This window comes from Etheostoma spectabile, chromosome 5 (genome assembly GCF_008692095.1).
Source record: "Etheostoma spectabile isolate EspeVRDwgs_2016 chromosome 5, UIUC_Espe_1.0, whole genome shotgun sequence".
Taxonomy (NCBI): Eukaryota; Metazoa; Chordata; class Actinopteri; order Perciformes; family Percidae; genus Etheostoma; species Etheostoma spectabile.
The window spans coordinates 1032977-1053480 of NC_045737.1; the positions used below are offsets into that span (position 1 = coordinate 1032977).

General features: G+C 38.6%; 1 protein-coding gene and 1 long non-coding RNA gene across 3 annotated transcripts in view; one reads left to right on the forward strand and one right to left on the reverse strand.

Annotated features, from left to right (window-relative positions):
* The window catches only part of slc4a5a (solute carrier family 4 member 5a), a 50082-nt gene continuing 29578 nt past the window's right edge, over positions 1-20504 (forward strand). For both annotated transcript variants that reach the window (XM_032516075.1, XM_032516076.1), the window contains exons 1-8: positions 1-188; positions 10235-10293; positions 11200-11403; positions 12765-12894; positions 14424-14584; positions 17784-17936; positions 18391-18495; positions 19480-19535. In XM_032516075.1, coding sequence (XP_032371966.1) covers positions 10236-10293; positions 11200-11403; positions 12765-12894; positions 14424-14584; positions 17784-17936; positions 18391-18495; positions 19480-19535 — 867 coding nt within the window. In that variant the 5' untranslated portion in view covers positions 1-188; position 10235. The remainder of the gene's footprint in view (positions 189-10234; positions 10294-11199; positions 11404-12764; positions 12895-14423; positions 14585-17783; positions 17937-18390; positions 18496-19479; positions 19536-20504) is intronic.
* The window catches only part of LOC116689541 (uncharacterized), a 22006-nt gene continuing 16491 nt past the window's right edge, over positions 14990-20504 (reverse strand). Inside the window, exons 2-3 of the long non-coding RNA XR_004332028.1 lie at positions 16885-16890; positions 14990-15001 (exon numbers count right to left, since the gene is read on the reverse strand). This is a non-coding gene — a long non-coding RNA (uncharacterized LOC116689541). The remainder of the gene's footprint in view (positions 15002-16884; positions 16891-20504) is intronic.

Below are 20504 nucleotides of genomic sequence, written 5' to 3' on the forward strand. Positions count from 1 at the left end.
GACAGAGCAAAGCCAGTCAGACCCACAGACAGACAGACAGAGACAAATGGAAAGGAGCTTTCCTCTTTGCTGAGTTTGTACCATTCAATAGTTTGTTGGAGCTCCACTGGCATGTTTTCATTGATGCGACCCTACGAGCAGCAAAGGCCTTTTCTGCTTTCACTCATTCCAGCTGACAACTAATACAGGTTGGTTGTCTTTTCCTTTTGTCTTATTGTTTCATGATGGTTCTTGCTTTTCTCTCTCTGCACCATTGATTTCTTTCTCTGGCTTTCTGAGTTCTCAGTCGCAACAGTGCCATTTCCTTTTTTCAGCCTGGAATTTAGTTCCTCTGTTTTTTTCTTCTCCAGCTCCAGGCCTAGCTAATGAAAATAATAAAGTAACACAGTCAGCAATGTGAGGGGAAAACACTCATAAACACCGAATATCAACAGCAGACTGATATTCAATGCTGTACAAAGGTCTACGACAGCCGCTATCTTTTGACTAAAACTAACACCTCTATTGTCAAGTTGAAAGTGTCAATCCTCATCTGTAAATGTCTAATATTTTCAGTCACAGTAGTATGGAGTTGGGTGTGATAGTTTAGCGTTTTGGGGTAAAGTGTGAGGCAGTAACTGTGTTTGGTTTCCCTGATTAGAAAACTTCTTTATTCTCCTCCTGCAAAACCCAGCAGTTTACAGTTTCACATGACCCAACCTCTTACCTGGGAAAATGAAGTTCATTATACAGGCTTTTAAAAAAGTTAATGAGACAGTAATTTCTTTAAACTTAGTGAAGCAATAATGAGCACCACTTATCCTAATAACCATGTGCCTTCACACTGCACATACAGATGTAAGACAGAAATAGCACTTTTAACTAGCCACACAATGCTTGTTGTGTATGTGTGTGTGTGTGTGTGTGTGTGTGTGTGTGTGTGTGTCTATATAGAGTACTGTATGTAGCAATACAAGTGTGACTACAAGTGTAACTTGTTTAGTGTACATACATGTTGATTGAATTTTGCAGAAATCTAATGAAAATGATTGATGTTTATGGTTGTCTTTACTAGCTTTATTTCCTTAAAAATAATCACATAATTGTAATTGTGACATAGTGTCCTTTGAAGTTTTACCTTTCCTTGATTTTCTTTAAATGAGGCCGAGATTTGTGCTAGTATGACCAAAATGCCACTTCATTAAAAAAACGTCAACAGGTTGAGTTATTTGTCGAACAAGGTGATTATCTCACCACATTGGCAGATGTTTTCAATGTTAAAGACTAACTCACTAGACAGAACAGGCTGTTTTTTCAGTGTACAATATGCACATATTTGCCTGTTGGTGTTTGGCAAAGACTTGTGTACATTTGCATCTATACTGGCAGAGCACATAATGACATTATTCCATGTGCAAATGTGCATGTTTATGGCTGAGTGTGTGTTAATGTGTGCACATATCTCTGTCAAGTGGTGTGGGGGTTTTAGAGGCTTTGCGAGCCCAATCGATCGAGCCATGAGGGGGCCTGCCTGCAGCTCGCACTCCAGCTGCCCACTGGGTGTGAAGGACACTGATGTGACAGCACTAATTACAGAGGCAGGAAGCCAGCACTACAAACTTTCACAGTAGAATCTGTACTGGGCTCTGCTGGGCTAAACCCATCCTCCACCAGCCACTTTCCACCTCTCATCCCTCCAGGGTGGATTGTATTTCAAGAGTGTCAGTCCAAAATGAGATATTATCCACAGAGAGTCAAGTGAAAAGAAACACTGCTTTCACTTACCGGTACATGATGTAGTAACCAGGAATCCTTTGAAAAATCAGGGCACACTCTGTAGTGATGCAGAAATTTAAACCCCCACAGCAACTCCAAATACTGAAACAGTATCTTTTTTGACAAATTAATTGCCTTGTGATTTCAAAACCGAAGAAACAGCAGTAAAAACAAATAGACAATCAAATTAATTTTGTTTTGTGTTGTTACTTGTAAAACTTTTTTAACCATGAACTAATTAAGATTCAGCCTTGAATCCAAAATCCATTTGTTCTGTTTCTAGGGGTTCAATTTATCTTAACTGTAATTGATAGGACGGATGTTTGTACAAAAGAAATTCTGTATACTTGTAGATGTTTGTGCGCTCGGGGTACCTTCTAGTTTAGTGACAGACCAAGAACGAGAATGTCTGTAAAAGCAACTAAGCATCGTTATTGCTTGCTTAACAGCCTTGTTGTTGTAGCTGTTACTGTTGTTGTTGTTGTTAGCATTTCATTTTCTAATAATTTCTTTCATTTAAACCTGCATTCATAGGTTGTTTGTCCTCTGAGAAGCAACACAACATGTAGTTTTTCTGGCCACCTGCCCATGTGTGACCAGTAACCAGTAAGTAATGTGACTAGTAAGCCATCACTCTGCTGAACAGCTGACTTGTTACGCACAGTGCCAGGTTCAGTTCCGGTGCATTCCTCTTCCTCTTGTCTCAACCTGTGTAGCGTGTATATATTGTTTTGTATGAGTAGGCGCATTGTGAGCAATATGATCCAAAGCAAAATTCTTTGTCTGTGTCCTCATACCTGGCAAATAAAGCTGATTCTGATTGTGATTCTAATTCAGTATACTTACGGAAATAATAATCTTATAATGTATAAACTGCTTTAGTCAGTTGGTTTTGCCAAGTAGTGGCTCAGCTACATGTGATGCGATGTAGTACACTTTTTTTACAACAGACATTTTAACATGTCATTGCAAGAAAAGCACAGGTGTAATAATGACTGAATTCTACACCAAACAATTATAATCACTTAAAAAGCAGGAACACTTTAGAATGATTGATATGCTGCCCAGACAGTTTCAGCGTCCTGGTACTGGTGTGACATTACTTACAACTGGGATTTTCCTGCTGGGACAAGAAAGAAACTGCTGTCTGTACACAAGGTCTGTAGATACAGTAGGTTGATTGAATAAGTTAGAAGCTTAAAGCGAAAGTTCCGAATGTAACTACGGTTCTATGAATCCTAGATGATCGCCAGAGGTGGTGCTTAACACTACCTATATAATGTAGAATATATACTGTATATATATATATATATATATATATATATATATTTGGCCATGCCCGTTTAGGACATAATATATATATATGAAGTTTTCACCATCTGAATATATGAATAAAGTCTGAATATTGGGAATGAAAGTCTGAATATATGGAATTGAAGTCTGATATTATGGAACGTAGTTCTGAATCTGACAGTCTGGAAGGTAATCTTGGTACGATCTTGCCAAACTGGAATGAAGTCATGGATAAATCTGAATATGGAATGAAGTCTGAATATATTGGAATAAGTCTGAAATATCTGGAATAAGTCTGAATTATAGGTAATGAAATCTGAATATATGGAATGAAGTCTGAATATATTGAATGAACGTCTGAATATATGGAATGAAATTCTGAATATATGGTGAACGTCGAATATATGAATTGAGTCTGAATATAGAATGAAAGTCTGAATATATGGCAATGAACGTCTGAATAGATTGAATATCTGATATATGGAATGAAGTCTGATATAGGAATGAAGTCTGAATATATGGAATAAGTCTGATATAATGAATAAAGTCTGAATATATGGATGAATCTATATATTGAAGAAGTCTGAATATATGGAATGAAAGTCTGAATATATGGAATGAACTCTGAATATATGGATGAAGTCTATAAGGATGAAGTCTGATATATGGAATGAATCTGATAATTGAATGAAAGTCTGAATATATGAATGAGTCTGAATATATGGAATGAAGTCTGAATATATGGAATGAACGTCTGATATATGAATGAAGTCTGAATATATGGAATGAAAGTCTGAATATAGGGAATAAAGTCTGATAATGGAATATCTGATATAGAATAAGTGAATATGGAATGGAAGTTGGAATACATTGACAGAATGTCACCAAAGGGATACCTTTCTGAATTCACGTGATTTACAAAATGGCATCGCTGAAATAGTCCAATACTTTGTTGAACTGCAGGGTTTTTTTGCAACAACTGGTCATACCCAAACGACCACAACAGTTTGGAAATTAGATAGCGTCACCTTGAGGATCATATTTCCTTATTGCGACATTCTTAGTGCTTATAAGCATCCTGTTCAACAAAACGTTGCCGAAAGAACATTATGCATCATTCTTGAAGGAATTTATGAGTCTCTTTGGGAGATGTCGGCAGAAGTAACACTTCAACTGGAAGCTAATGGTGTGGGCACTGGATACGGTTCCAGTATTTTGGCCCGTACATGCATTTGCGAGTGTTAATAATCTCTTCATTGCTCAAAATAGCTGACACTAGATTCCTAGCCGATTCACTCATAGCGTCCACATTTGTTACATCCTGATTAATCAGCCACAACACAAGATGGCGCCAGCGCCGTAATGACGTCAGCTTTCATTCCATATATTCAGACTTTCATTCCATATATTCAGACTTTCATTCCATATATTCAGACTTCCATTCCATATATTCAGACTTTCATCCCATATATTCAGACTTCATTCCATATATTCAGACTTTCATTCCATATATTCAGACTTCATTCAATATATTCAGACTCATTCCATATATTCACTTTCATTCCATATATTCAGACTTTCATTCCATATATTCAGACGTTCATCCTCCAATATTCAGACTTCATTCCATATATTCAGACTTTCATTCATATATTCACGTTCATTCCATATATTCAGACTCATTCCAGATTCAACATCTCCATATTTCAGACTTCAATTCCATATATTCAGACTTCATTCCATATATTCAGACTTCCATTCAATATATCAGACTTTCATTCCATTATTCAGATGGATAAACTTCATATATAATATATATTTCCCAACGGCAGCATAATATATATATATATATATATATATATATATATATATATATTCTGCATTGCAATTGCACAGGTTGAATATATATTGTAACAAAGTCACCTGTGACCTTAGGGTGTCCCTGGCCAAGGTGTCACCCCAGGCTCATTCTTAATAAATCCTCTCGCGGGTTCGCAAGATTCCGAGTGGCCAAGAACTCTGGCAGTCAGCCAGGATTCATAGAACCGTAGTTGCCTTCGTAACTTTCGTTCTATTTCCTCCTTAATGACCGCCAGAGGCAGTTCTTAACACTATATGACTCATATCAACAGAGTCACTAGGAAGCCAGAGTGCCAACCACACAAGGATGTAGCAGACGACCTCGGCCAGAGATGGTGGGTGTCAACATTCACCCTGAAATATCGTGAGAATGTGCTTGGCAACACCCATGAGGACCATGTCTTCTATGCACTGAAGCGATGGACTTGCCTTCATAGTGACAGTGTTCAGAGCCACACCGATGAAGGTTATGCGCTAAGAAGGGTTTACAAAACTCTTTTTGAGGTTTATTGTGAGTCCCAGCTGGGCCACACATGTAGGAAGGCAAGCCGTGTCCCAGGCCGCCTGAAGCTGGGATGGTGCACAAGGGTTGCGGAGAAGGCAAGCGAGCAGGTTCGCGATGGTGACAAACCGCTCTCTCATTGGGGCACTGAGGCCCACAATGGCCACTAGTTACTAGAAACATGGGGGCAGATGTGGACCCCCTTAGTTTGCCAGGAGGGGGCATGTCCCTGCAAATGCCTTACACAGAAGACCGTCGGTGACCAAACACTGGGGTCGAGAGAACATGGCATCCAGCCTCAGAGCCTTGTCAAGGGAAACTATGAGGGAAGCAATGGCTGGTCTAATAGCTGGCATGTGACCAAGGCTAAATTTTGCCGCATCCTGCATGGCTCTGGGATCAGAGGTGGTACAGGAGATAGCATTAGCTTTGTAACAATCAGTAGTATACAGTTCAAACGAAAGCTAATGTTAATGCTACCACAGACGGTAGACGGCCTGCTTAGCGAGAAGATTTAAAAGGATTGATCTCGGGGATGACACCGGAACTTAACCCGTTTGTGCCGGATCCTTCGCAACAACACATCTACCGCCAGTTACTGCGTTGCACAACTCTGAACCTCCTGCCGGCTGCTGCGTGGCGCAGCATTTTGTATTCGACGGTCTTTTCATGACGCGTGCAGCAGAGAACCCACTGTCATTGGTTCAAAATACACATGAGGCGGGTCTTGTTGGCTATCTAAAGCCATGTGACCACCAAAATGTACTGTAGTTTGCTGAAAATCATGTCAATCAACCAGACATACATGTGCGTTTGTTTATAAAGTTTTGAGAGACGATTGAGAAAACGGCTCCGACAGAGGAAGTGGTAGATTATGATGAAGACATTCTTCCTCCCAAACTCCTCCCTATCTTCCACCTCAATGTCACTGCCCTCGCTGTCAAAATCCTCCTCTGATTGCCTCGTAGTCGTTTTCTCGCTCGTCTCTCAAACATTCATAAACAAACGCACATGTATGTCTGATTGATTGACGTGATTTTCAGCAAACTACGGTACATTTTGGTGGTCACATGGCCAACGAGACCCGCCTCATGTGTATTTGAACCAATGACAATGCGTTCTCTGCTGCACGCGTGATGAAAAGACTGACCAATACAAAATGCTGCGCCACGCAGCAGCCGGCAGGAGGTTCAGAGTTGCGCAACGCAGTTACCGGCGGTAGATGTGTTGTCGCGAAGCATCCGGCGCAAACGGGTTAATACCTTGGGCAGGGTCACCCTGAGGCAACAAGTGACTTTGTTGATATAAATACTCGACCTGTGCAAATGCGATTCAAAATATATTCAGTGTTTAGCACTGCCTCTGGTGGTCAGTAAGGATGAAATAGAACTCCATTACTCAATATTTATCATGGAAATACTTCAATTGACATGAGGTCATTGTCTCGGTTTTACGGCTGCACATTTGCAAACATTCTTGATAAACCCCACTGTACACTACCTGCCCAGCATCAAACAGCAGACAAAATATGCAATTAGCTGGTGAAGAAAGGCAAAGTTTGGTATTTTAGTTTGGATTTATTTGGTAATCAAGTGCTGATGTCCCCTGGTGTCTGTAGGCAATTGAACACATCAGCTTCATATGTCAGTTCTGTGTGTCTGTTATGGAGTTCAAATTGGGCCGCATTTTTCTGTCCGAGCCCGGCCCACGTCTCACAGAGCAGTAACCGAACCTGTCTCAAGCTCGACACAGATATTTATGTCCAAGCCCGACCTGAGCCTAACACATTTAAAATCTAATTTTATTCTCATACTAATGACACATGTACGTTTGTTTGTGTGGACAGCTGTTGGATGGCAGGGGGTCCAGGGCTGACGTTATAAAATGAATTACGTCGGTATTAAAATCTTGTTTCTGGTGAGCTAATGAATAAACTTGGCCTTCAGTCTGAGGTTTATTTTGGACACCGAACACACATGTAGGCCTACAAAACTTAAACCTATTACACCAACTCAGCTCCGGTCGCATCTGCACGTCTGCTTCCTCTTTCTCTATCTCTCTTCTTTCTGCCCACACACACACACACACACACACACACACACACACACACACACACACACACACACACACACACACACACAAACACACTGAACTCTAATTATCACAGCACTATGACTGCCCTGCTCAAGGTTACAAACAACCTTTTAATGGCTTGCTGATGATAGCTAATGCTCAGTCCTGGCCTTTGACACAGCGTCCTGTGAGACAGACTGAGACACTGGGTGAGGGAGATCTCGTACAGCCTTAGAATGGTTTTCCTCTTACCTGTCCAATAGAAGGCTCTGTATTTCTGTGAATTATTATGTATCTTTGTTTTCCTCTGTTAAGTATGGTGTTCCTCAGGGGTCAGTTTTGGGACCCATTTTTTTTTCTTCATACATGCAACCCCTTGGGCACATATTCATAGATATGGTGTTTCTTTTTATTTGTATGACGTTTGCAGATGTACCTACGTGTTAGATGTATAGACCCTGGAATGTTGAGTTTACTTAATGACTGCCTTTTCTTAAAAGCTTGATGTCAAAATATTTATTTGGCTGAACTTTAACAAAACAGAGATATTTGTAGGCCCATGATCCCAAAGCACATTCTGCCTTTGGCTATTTCCCTATTGGACAACATCAAGTGTGGTTTGACAGTAACTTCAGTTTTGAGTGGCACACCACAAACCTCAAAACTGTTTCTGTTAAAGACACAGAGACCGTTTTACAAGCCTTCATTTTACTACGCCTGGATTACTGCAACAGCTTCTTACTTGCTCAAACCAAAAATCTGATGTGAGCCTGTTACAGCCTCTTTACACTGGCATGTTTTAGTATAATTTCTTTTTAATCTGCTATATCTCTGAAAACTAAAGGGAAGAGGACAATTTATATCAGAGCCCTGAGGCCCAGAATATCTGGTCATCTGAGTCAGTGATCTCCTTTAAGTCCCTTCTTTAAACTTTAGGTTTAGTTACTTGTACTTTAATTGAAGAGCCTTTCCTGATTTTATTTGAGCTTGAACCTACTTTGAACTTTTTATTCTTTTATTTCTTTTAAAACTGTTTTTTCTATTTCTCCCTACACTGTATAGTTGGGTGATATGGAGAAAATCTAAATATCACAATATGTTTGACCTATTACCTCAATATCTATACGACGATTGCAACAATATTGTAGGGTGGTGCTTTCACAAAATACCATCACAATGGGATTTTTGATACATAATCATCAATAATGTGGACATAATGACAAGTGAGTAAAGGCAAACAAGCTAGAATAGTCTGAAAAGTTCAGAATATACATTACTGCCCTATCACAATATCCAAAATCTAAGACAATATCTAGTCTCACATCACAATATCAATATAATATCCATACACTGCCCACTGCACTGTACATGTACACTAAGTACTTTTATTTTGCTGTTTTGTTAAGTACTTTGTAATGTGGATTTTGAAAAATGCCCTATAAAAGTTATTAATATTATTATTATTATTATTATTATTATTATAATTATTATTATTATACGTTGTAATAACTTCATTCACTGAAATAAATCAAGTTTAACGTCTCATATACATATAGGCAAATTCCAAATGAATGAAGCTTCAATTCCAGTACTGTACACAGTACTGTGAATGGATACTCTCTTCTAACCCGTCACCAGCAGGAACAGGGTGGCCTTAAACTTTGCTGGTGGCGTTCAATGTATGAAATGGTGCCGCTAGGATAAGTTCTCCTCACATTTGTTTTAATTATGTACATTTCCATTGACCATGGCCACCTTTTTAATTATTTTCCCATTGATCTGCACTATAACCCAACATGCAGGTCAGTGAACAAGAGCTGCTGCTGGAGGCAAAAATAAAGCAACACACACACACGCACTCGTGTGTACAGAACAGAAATGACGACACTAATATACATGGTTAATTACATAAAAAGGCATGTAGCATAAACCTATGCCACGCACCACATCACTAATAGCCTAAGCTAATTTGCAATGCCCATCCATAGATGGCCCTTTAAAATACATTAAATTCCAAAACAACAAATACAGTAAATAACATATACTTACAATAGCTTCATATACATGTATCTTAAAATGTAAAACTCAGAACTCAACAAAACAATACAGACATAACAATACAAGACACTTAGGATGTAATGTGCATTGTGAATCAATTAATAAAATGTGCCAAACTGCACATTTAATTATTTTATTAACTGATAAGATAAAAAATGAATCTAATCTACTTTTGATTTCACTTGTTACTTCAGATGTAACTTTGTCTTGTTAGTTATTTTTTTCTTATTTCTATTTGTTATGTAAGATTTGTATTAAAAATATGATTCATAATTATTTTAAATTTTAGTTACTCAAAATAAAATACAATTTGAGTTTTTCCCTTTTGATAAGAGGACATATCAGTTGTTTTGCGCAGTTTTAAAGGACTATTTTACAGTTATGTCTGCAGCGTATTGTGTTAAAAGTAAGAGTACTGATAGATACAGATAGAGTAGGTAAACCGTGATTCTCAGCGTGAGTTGAGTGTATCGTTACTGTCAGGTTCATAACACTTTATATATGTATAAATATGAAATAAAAGACTCATAAAAATGAATATCTCTGTCAGTTACATCCCTACACAGACTAATACAGTCAATAACCATAAAACAGGAAGCACCACTTCATTCATCACTACATGACTGCTTTCCCTTCACCTTTTACCGGTGAAAATTGACATGGCTAAAAATTGTCTCTTTTCCTCCATACCAGGATGGACCATGGAGACCGAGGGATGGGCGTCTCTCACCTTCGCTATGAGGAAGAGGAGGGTGAGTGTGTGTGTGTACATACTGTATGTGTGTGGTTCATATTTATGGTAGATCCATCATGGAGTGGCCCTCTGTTAATAGAAACAGGAAATTATTTAAGTAATTCCACCCACTTTGTCTCTTCATATTATCACGAGACAGTTAATTCATCACACTAATGTATAGTTTCTCTTTTGTTCTGGGACTTTGTGTGGGTGAAAGCTGTTAATAGACTGCAAAGGAGGAATGACGATTCACTCAACATTGTTTGTATGCTTTTGTATGAATCTGTAATTTGGGGATTGAGAAGTTGCATATTTGAGCAAGTTAGTGTCTTCCCACTGAGCAGCAGGTTCTGTTCTTTTTCCAAACATCCAATATTGGTTTGCATCTCCCGTTGTGTAGTTATTCCACATAGAGTTTAGTGTGCAATTAGTTTTAAAGCTCCTACTTAATTGCCAGCAGATGATCAAACTCACATCATACAGCTTTTTGTTGCAAAACAGGGGTAACACGAGCCAAACGCTGTCACAGCAAAGCTAAAGGCCTGAGAGATTCTAAAGGGCTTGATTTGCTTTTTATGTGTTACTGCCAAAATGGAATGTTGCTTTTAATAAGCAGATATGGTGTCAAACCTAAATTCTTCAGAATTTATTTAAGTGATAGAACATTCATAAAAACACTCATCTGAGTATGATAAATAAATGAAAGATCTCATTAAACAATCTTTTCAGCCAGTCAACTATTTTGGGGCCTTTCATCAAACATTCATTGAAGACACTTGTTTTAGATTGTTTTCGTCTTTCTCTTGCTTGTTCTTGTAACTTGGTATCCTAGAGGAACCAATATTGGCACTTCAGTTTTTGCATTGAAATGGATGCAACCGTGTAGCGTAACCATCTAGGAACTGTCCATATTTGTCCCCAGACCATCAGTCCATCTACATTGGTGTCCCAGTGCCTCGAGGATATCGTCGCAAACGCAGGCGAAGGCGCTCCAGTCGGGAGGCTGCAGACATGGACAGGGACAGACGCTATAGCCAGAACAGACACCATGGGCACAGCCGCTACCGGGACATAGAGGAGGGACTTGATTCAAACGAGCAGAGTCTCCAAGACATCAACCGCACAAGTAAGTCAGTATGCAGCACAGGCTTAGTTTGGATCTTGAAACATTGGGAACTTAGCCGAGCCAAGAAGTCAGTATTTAGATTTTATTGCACCATTTTAGAGTTATTTCAGAGTTAAATAAATATAAGATGTACCGTACTTCGAGGCACCTTTAGTCTTGTGTGGCTTTTCTTTTACATTGAAAAAGCCCGGTAAAACTGTAAATCATCACTGAATCAAAAATAAATTGTTCCTCTTATCTGTGTAATAAGCACGTGACCTGTTTCAACTCCACTTCTCAAAGAATCTGAATCAAAAATTGGTAAGAACCGGGATCGAAAGGAAGAGTCGAAATTGGAATCAGAATTGTTAATATCGTAACGGATACACTCCTCATCTCCTCTGTTCTCTTCTCCTCTCTCCCGTCCTGCTCATAGAAAGGATGCAATCAGCATGTCATGCCAACCTAAATCTAACAAAATTACTCATTTTTTGATGTGATGATTAGATCATAAACACAAATTATTTATCAATTTATTTTATACTGACACAAATTATTTGAACACACCAACCAATATCAGATTACACAAAAACAAACCATTAATACACTATTCCATCACACAGTGAATAAGAATAAGAATATTCATCACTGCTCATTATTCTATATGTGCTGACAAAAAGGAGAAACAACCCTGATGATGTAATTCTGATGTCATGGAATGGGTCAGGAATGTAATCCGTTGATTTGTTCTTCGCTTGCCATTTAGATAAAACGACAAGAATTCATTGTTCGTTGCTTTAAATATAGCACTTCAATATAATTGACTTATCCGGGGTACAGTAATTACCATACAGCTCAGCCCATAGGTTAGCAGCAGCTGACATGGTCAGCTCGTTACCCGGCAGCAACCTCCATACTACCAAGAAATGGATTGCAAGTACAGTAGGCTCATAATTGAATACCTATAATCAGGTAGAATTGTGTAATCTGGATGTAGGCTTCAATACTCCAATCACTACTGCTGAAGCAGTAGAGGAATGAATTGTACATGGAATGACAAATAACATCCTACAGCTGGTTGTAATGGAGGTGTAAGTGAAAATGATTATAATTAGAGATTGCATGTCTCTTGATTCATATTGGAAATCACTATTTCCATTTATAAGCGATAGGTCAGTTTGATTTGACCTCTCAGCAAAGAAAAAGGAACATCCTTTTGTCCAGTAGAGAAGCTGTAGGTCTACACGGCTGCAGCTCCTGAGTGCCAGGTTATTTTTTAGCATTATGTTTTAGGTTATATTTGACAAATTCCTGTTGAAACTCTATCAAAATTATATTACAAATAGTAAAGATTTTCTAAAACATTCTTTCATTCCATCAAGTGTCTCCAGCGGCAGAACGGCTACGTTACATCCTGAATGAAGATGATGACATGCCCACGCCTACGCTCTTCACTGAGATGGACACTCTACAGCGAGAAGGAGACGAGCTGGAGTGGAAGGAGTCTGCAAGGTGGATGGCAATAACCACAAACACATGCGCACTTAAATTCAGACAGAGTCACGCATCTACCACTCAGAAATACAATTGCTCTTATGTTATGTTGCTTTGCTTTTGCTTCACTCGACAAATGATAAAGTAAAGTGAAAGTTCAGATCATGGCGGGACTCAACACTGCCTCTTGAAACATATTGACAAGTATTATAAGTGCATAAGTGTAGACAATTAAAATTCCCAAGTCCCGGAGTTCCAGCATTGTGTTGACTCAGGGGCATGGATTACTGAGACGATTTAATGCAGGAGTCGTCTTTAATGTCATTATACTGTACACCTGTGCTTTAATTTTTTTGGTCCGTTGCAAAAAATCTGTTGATTGCAGACGTAAAAGGAAGAATGATTTTGCAACTCCATGGCTAATATCACATCCAAAACCATCCAAAGTCTTCAGAAACTGCTTTTGTTAGATAGTTTGGATGGAATTTGGTGTTCCCAGAGGAGCTGCCATGTTTTTTCAGTTTAAAAAATGAAAATAAAAGGGCAAAATTAAGTTTGGCTGAAATGAATGCAAAACTTACCCTCAGACCAAACTAAAGTGAAAGTAGTTGGCATTATTAGACTGAGTTCAATATTTAAAGTCATAACAGTGATTCTTTGACATACGTAGCAATACAAGCCACACCAGTACACTGTACCTCTGTGAGTGATTTGAGGTCTCTGCTATTTTCCATAAACACCCTGCTTCACATTCACACAGTGTCATTTCTAGGGCTGGGTGCCGAATTTAATACTTTGTAGGCACTGACAGAATTGCCTCTATAGTATTGAGACTGCCTTGTCATTCAATACCAAATTTCAAGACCTAAGGAGTAAATCTCATCAGAGTCAGTGAGCCAAAGCATGCGGCATGCGTTCTTTTGAACAATATCCAGCCATATGAGCTTCAAGCTCCTACCACAGGCATCTACTGAGCAGGGGCGTCAGACTGGGGGGGAAAGAAGACTGAGTACCTAGGGCCTACATGTGAGGAGGGCTGTGAGGATGCCACAATGAATAGCTGTGGATGTGGGAGGACCCATAGAAAACGCCTTTCTACGGGGCCCAGAATTTTGTACCACGCCCCTGCTACTGAATAATGCCTGCCCGAAGAAATCAAATCAGCTGAGTCAGTGAACTCTTTTAAGTCCCTTCTTAAAACATACTTTATAGGAGAGCCTTTCCTGATCTTATTTGACTTTATTTTATCCCATTTATTTTATTGTATTTTACTAATTTTATATTTATCTGTATTTTAGTCTTTTCAATGTTTTCATGCTTTTATCTTTTTCTATTATTGTCTCTTGGGTATTATTGTCTTTACACTTGTTAAAGCACTTTGTAACTTGTTTTTGAAAAGTGCTCTACAAATAAAGATTATTATTATTATTATTATTATAATGGCCTGGGCACCATCAGCAGAGCTGAAAGCAAAGAGAGCTCAAAGAAATCTGGACAGTTCTGTATTCATCACCTGCTCCTTCTCTCTGTGTTTTTGCTCCCCATAGGTGGGTGAAGTTCGAAGAGAAGGTGGAGGAGGGAGGAGAAAGGTGGAGTAAACCACACGTGTCCACGCTGTCCCTGCATAGTCTTTTTGAGCTCAGGACTTGTCTCCAGACGGGAACAGTGCTACTGGACTTGGAAGGCTACTCACTGCCTCAGATCATTGGTGAGATGTTAGATATTTAGTTCCTTTTCTGATAACTACATTTATTATGTGTCACTCTCGGGCAGTGTGTTATGGCTGCCTTGTAATCCTGTTGCATGTTTTTGACTTATTGTGTATCAATGTGTTTATTGAACCAGTAGCCTTATCACTGAAGCCTGTATTATATATTATACTTTGTCTATTACTGTGTTCACTAATGTTACCTACTAAACTAGGGACCAATTTGTGACAAAAGTTTTTAGCACACAAATAGTACCTAGCATTAGCATGAATATAAACATTTCACTGTTCCTTTGCAAGCTAGCTTGTTAGCTAACCAAATGAGCTAAAGTCTTGCTCCCTCCAAAACCCCAGAAGTGCAATACAGTAAAGTGTCGTAAACCTCTTTGCTCTTTATGCCTATAGAATTGATTTAGCCTGGGTTAACCAATTGACAGTGCATTCTAAATGACACACCTAAATTGATTAGTTCTATTAGATTCAGCTGCCGATTTCCCTGCTGTGACACTTTAGTATGAGCTGTACTTGAGTGCAAACCTGAACAGAAATGACATAACAAACTTTATTACCAAATGTAAGTATTGTCACACCACACAACTTAAGAATTCTTTCTCTTTATTTCCCCTGAAACATTGGTCTATAGCCTAGCTTAGCAAATGCTGTTAATGTGCAGCTGTGTCATTATGGAATCATGTTCCATGTTTCCGACTTATTTTGTATCCCTGTGTTTATCGAACCAATAGCCGCATCACTGCAGACTGTGTTCTATATTATGCTTTGTGTATTACTGTTTTCAGTAATGTTACCTACTAAACTTGGGACCAATTTGGGAGAAACCCTTATAGCATACAAATAGTACCTAACATTAGCATGTATATAAACATTTCATGGTTTCTTTGCAAGCTTGCTTGTTAGCTAACCAAATGAGCTAATTTCAGCAAGGCAGTGTAGGCAAGGCAAGGCAGCTTTATTTGTATAGCACATTTCAGTAACAGGGCAATTCAGAGTGCTTTACATAACAATATAAAAATAGGAAAAGTTACAGTGCAGTACAAGAAATTAAACATATAAGAGCAGTTAAAATAGCAGATTTTAGGCTGCTAGCATGGGACAGTGAATAAGCCGCTGGCCCACACACAGAGTGCAATAACCATTTTGTGGAAGCCCAAACTTTGTTGACCAGTTAGGTCGCTCTATACAGGCAGAACCACATGTCTTTACCATCTCGTCCATCCACCACGGGCCCCGCGGGATGATGGGACTTTGTACTCTGGTTACCCATAACCAAGAGTGGAAGTACTTCTCTTTACACTACAATATAGTTGTCACTAAAATGCTTAGTTTAATCACGGCAAACTTTGCAAAATCCTGAACAGCTCCAATGGCTTCTTGTAGATTTTGACATAAAATCTATGTCACACCCGCATTGGAGAAATTCTCAGAAATATATTCATTTCCTGTTCAGAAATACCCCCAGCATGGCCACAACCCTAATCTCACAAATTGTTAACAAAAACATCCCAAAAGGCACCAAGCTACTCAGTTCACTTCAATATTTGTTTCAGCCAACAATAATGATAAACATTTCCCCTTTTTGTTGCTTAATTGTTTAGAAATGTTCATCAGAACAGTCAAATCACTGTCTAATCAAGTCATTTAATTTTGATCTTACCCTTGCTGATTGTCATACAGTTTAAACAAAAGTCAACTTCAGTATAAAAATGAGCAATCATTTAAAGAAAGGCAACATCAAAAAGAAAGGTCTTCAGCCTTGATTTAAAATAACTGAGAGTTGCAGCGGACCTTCAGTTTTCTGGGAGTTTATTCCAGATATGTGGAGCATAGAAACTGTATTTTGTCCCTAAACCATTAATTGATTTATAAACTAGCAGAAGTATTTTTGAAATCAATTCTTTGAGACACCGGAAACCACTGTAAAGACTTCAGAACAGGAGTGATGTGTTTAACTTTCATGGTCTTAGTGAAAACTCGAGCAGCAGCGTTCTGAATCAACTGCAGCTGTCTTAGGGAGACTTGTAAAGACACCGTTACAGTAGTCAAGTCTACTGAAGATAGAAGCATGGACAAGTTTTTCCAAATCCTGCTGAGACATAAGTCCTTTAAACCTGGATATATTCTTAAGGTGGTAATAGGCCGACTTTGTAATTGTCTTAATGTGGCTGTTGAAATTCAGGTCTGAGTCCATGACTACACCAAATTTCTGGCTGTGTCTGTTGTTTTTAACATTGTCGTTTGAAGCTGAGGGCTTACCTTTAATCGTTCCTCTTTTGCTCCAAAACAACTACCTCAGTTTTTTTAATTTAAGAAAGTTCTGGAACATCCAGCCGTTAATTTATTGAATGCACTTAATCAGTTTTTGAATTGGACTATAGTCCTCTGGCGATAAGGTTATGTAAATTTGTGTCATCCCCATAACTATGGTAACTTATTTTGTTGTTTTCCATAATCTGAGCCAGTGGAAGCATGTAGATATTAAACAGAAGAGGCCCCAGGATGGAGTCTTGGGGAACTCCGCACGTCATATTTGTATGCTAAACCCGACCATCCTATTGCAGCGAGTCACAGAACAGTAAGCTCACCAACAACCTTTCCCGTAACCTAACCATCCTGTTACCATGATTCACGGAACTTTTCCTTAACCTAACAGCGTCAAAAGGGACGCCAATAGCATACCAAGCATGTGTTATATGACGCTAAAAGAGACAACTAAGCGTGTGTTATATGACGCTAAAGGAGACGACCAAGTGTGTGTTAAATGACGCTAAAATAGACGACCAAGCATGTGTTATATGATGCTAAAGAAGACGACCAAGCATGTGTTATATGACGCTCAAGGAGACGACCAAGCATGTGTTATATGCTGCAAAAGGAGACGACCAAGCATGTGTTACAACGAAAACAAACAAAAAAAGTATCTGACCAAGTGTCCATATTTTACAAAACGGGAGTGAGAATGTGTTGAAATGTCAGTATTGTGAACGGCTCAACACTCAATTTAACTGAGGTCAACAGCTTGGACATCAACCCAAGTCATGTGTTTATACAGTCGAACATAGACTGTAAAATATAATATGGTAACAAACTACAGAAATGCAATGTGTGAGTGCTTCAAATTGGCAACATTGGAACCCTATGCCAAATTTACTCATGTGAATTATAAATGAATGTCTTTTTCCAGATGACATCATTGAGAGACAGATAGAGGAAGGCATGATATCTCCTGAGCTTAAAGAGAAGATCAGTTTTGTCCTCCTGAGGAAACATCGACACCAGACCAAGAAACCAATCCACCGCTCACTAGCTGACATTGGCAAGTCCAGCTCTTCTACCAGTAAGTATTTGTAACTCATGGAAATGATCATCTAGCTTCATCTAAAAGAAATGGCACTATGGTGGTCATTATTTCCATGATTAATAATACTTCATACAATGTTGGACAGCATGTGTTATGACATGCCATAACATGAAATAATACTTTGTGTCCCTGGAATATAGCGATTTCTGTTCTTTATCAATGATTAGTCCATTCTGGCCCCACATATAATTTAGCAGCCTCTGAAAAAAAAAAAAATCATTATGCATATATTTGCCTCACTTAGTAAATGAATGAACACACTCCTGCAGTCAACAAGGCTCATATCCTCCACAAGGGATGTATTAATGTTTGATGAGTTAATTAGTGCTGTAGCATTTCCTCATTTCATCCGGGCAGGACACATACTGCTAGATAAATTGGCGAAAAAAAACATTTCTATGTCTATTTCTGTTTCCCCTTTCCTTGCCAGATCGTAATGTAGGGTCCCGAGCTGGTCCTGGGTCAATGGCCAACGTTAACCGCTCCACAGAGGACCTCCATTTGAAACAGCAGTCTGCAAACTATGGTCGTCTGCGTGAGTATCTGTCTATGGGTCTGTTTGTGGTTTACAACTTACAAGCATGGCTGTGCACTGTGGCCAGAAACAACAGTATATGGTTAGGTTTTGATTAAAAAAACAGGGATTTTTTTTGTTGTTGCAGATACTGATTTGTTAAAACAATATATCCCAAAAAATCATCCTGACTCTTGTTGGGCAGAAAAAACTCTTTAATCACAGAACTCTAAAACTAACTGACACCCAGCAGCTTTGACACAGAGACTGTGGACTTCTTCACAGTGACGCCTCATTCACTATGTAATCCTATTTGGTAAAATATATTTAAAATTCATATAGATATATTGACTAACTGTAGTCAGGGGAAAAAAACATTTAATGCCCACAACCAAATCCACATACTTGTTTGCACAAAGGTCAGTATCAGCCATGTTCATCTGTTAACGTGAGTCAAAAACGGAGTCCAATTTTACAAGACCTCAAAATTCACTTCCTTTTGGGTGTAAAAAATAAATAAATATTTGAAGGAACGACTCACTGGCAGGATCTTAATCTCAACAAATCAGTGTAATAATTGGACTGAACTGAATTTTCCCGGAACTTTCTCATCTTTAACTAGCATCTTAAAACTAAGCAGGGGATTTGTGCATCAGCTTGTGTTCTGCATTAGAGGGACCAATTTAACTAATGTTGCTTTTTTGATAGATTTTTTGAGTTTCCATCTGAAGGCATTGCTCCCTTACTGCTAAGTCGTGCTTTGTTATACATATCATGCCCTGTGTGTGGTTAAGATGAAAAAGGGGAGCAAAGCCATGTTTCTACCTTTTGTCTCTACCTTGCTCTTTCTTTGTCATAAATGGTAACTGTAAGTGTATTGTTACTGTATAGCTGTATTTTGTAGCTTCTTTTACCGTTAACAATGACGAGTCATAGATGATCTAAAATATATAGCATGTAAATAAGATGTTATTGAATTGTTTTTGTTGATGTTTTGCACTCCAGGTCACGCCCAGAGTAGGAGTATGAATGATATTGCAGATACTCCCAGCACAGACCAGGTGACGATTTCTATCTTCTGAACAACCTTAAAGTGCCCATATTATAAAAAAAAATCCCTTTTTCTGGGATTTGGAAAGTTATTTTGTGTTTCTAGTGCTTTCACACGCATTGAAAACTTGGAAAAAAAACAATCCATGCTGTTTTGAGTGAGATATAGTTTCTGAATGTGTTCTGCAGCGGCCCGACTTCAAATATGACCTGCGACCCTTTGCTGCATGTCATCCCCCATTGCTCTCCCACCTTTTCTGACTATCCACTGTCACTCTGAAATAAAGGGAAAAAAATAATCTTTAAAAAAAATAAATACAAAAATAATATGGGCTCTTTAAGCATTACATATTATAAATGAGAGATTGATTTTTGACTGAGGTAATAAAAGATAACTTGGATTTAAGTACTCAAACATCAACATTTCAACATTAACATTCAAGCAAGTTGGTTTTATATTTGTAAGGTTTTGGCTTTGTCATTAAATTCATGTTTCTATCTTTTATAATAGTGAAATGTTTATTTATCTACATGGAAGCTATCTCTGGGATGTATGCTCATTTCCTACTTTGTTGCTTTCCATTAATGCAAAGATGACCTAATTTATGTTTCAGTAAGGCATTGCGTTATGTTAAATCAATGCTTGCAAAAGCCAGCTCTGTGTAAGCGTCATCAATATTTCATTGCGGTTGTGAAGGTGACAGCTAGTGATAGAGGAAGCGTGCAAACACATAACTCACTCATTTGTAGAGCACAATGTGGCTTAAACCTGGTGACGCATGCTTGGACTGATGCAAGAGTGTGCTGTTGTTGCTTGGATTAGGCTACCGGGCTTTAAAACAGACAGGTCAGGATTAAGTGTCATTCACAGCATTGAGTAATGTACAAAAAATAAATGAATGATAATTTGTCTAGGAGCGTGTGATGTGGGCTATGAACTTTATTTGTTAGTCCAACTAAGAGAGTGTGTGTGTGTGTGT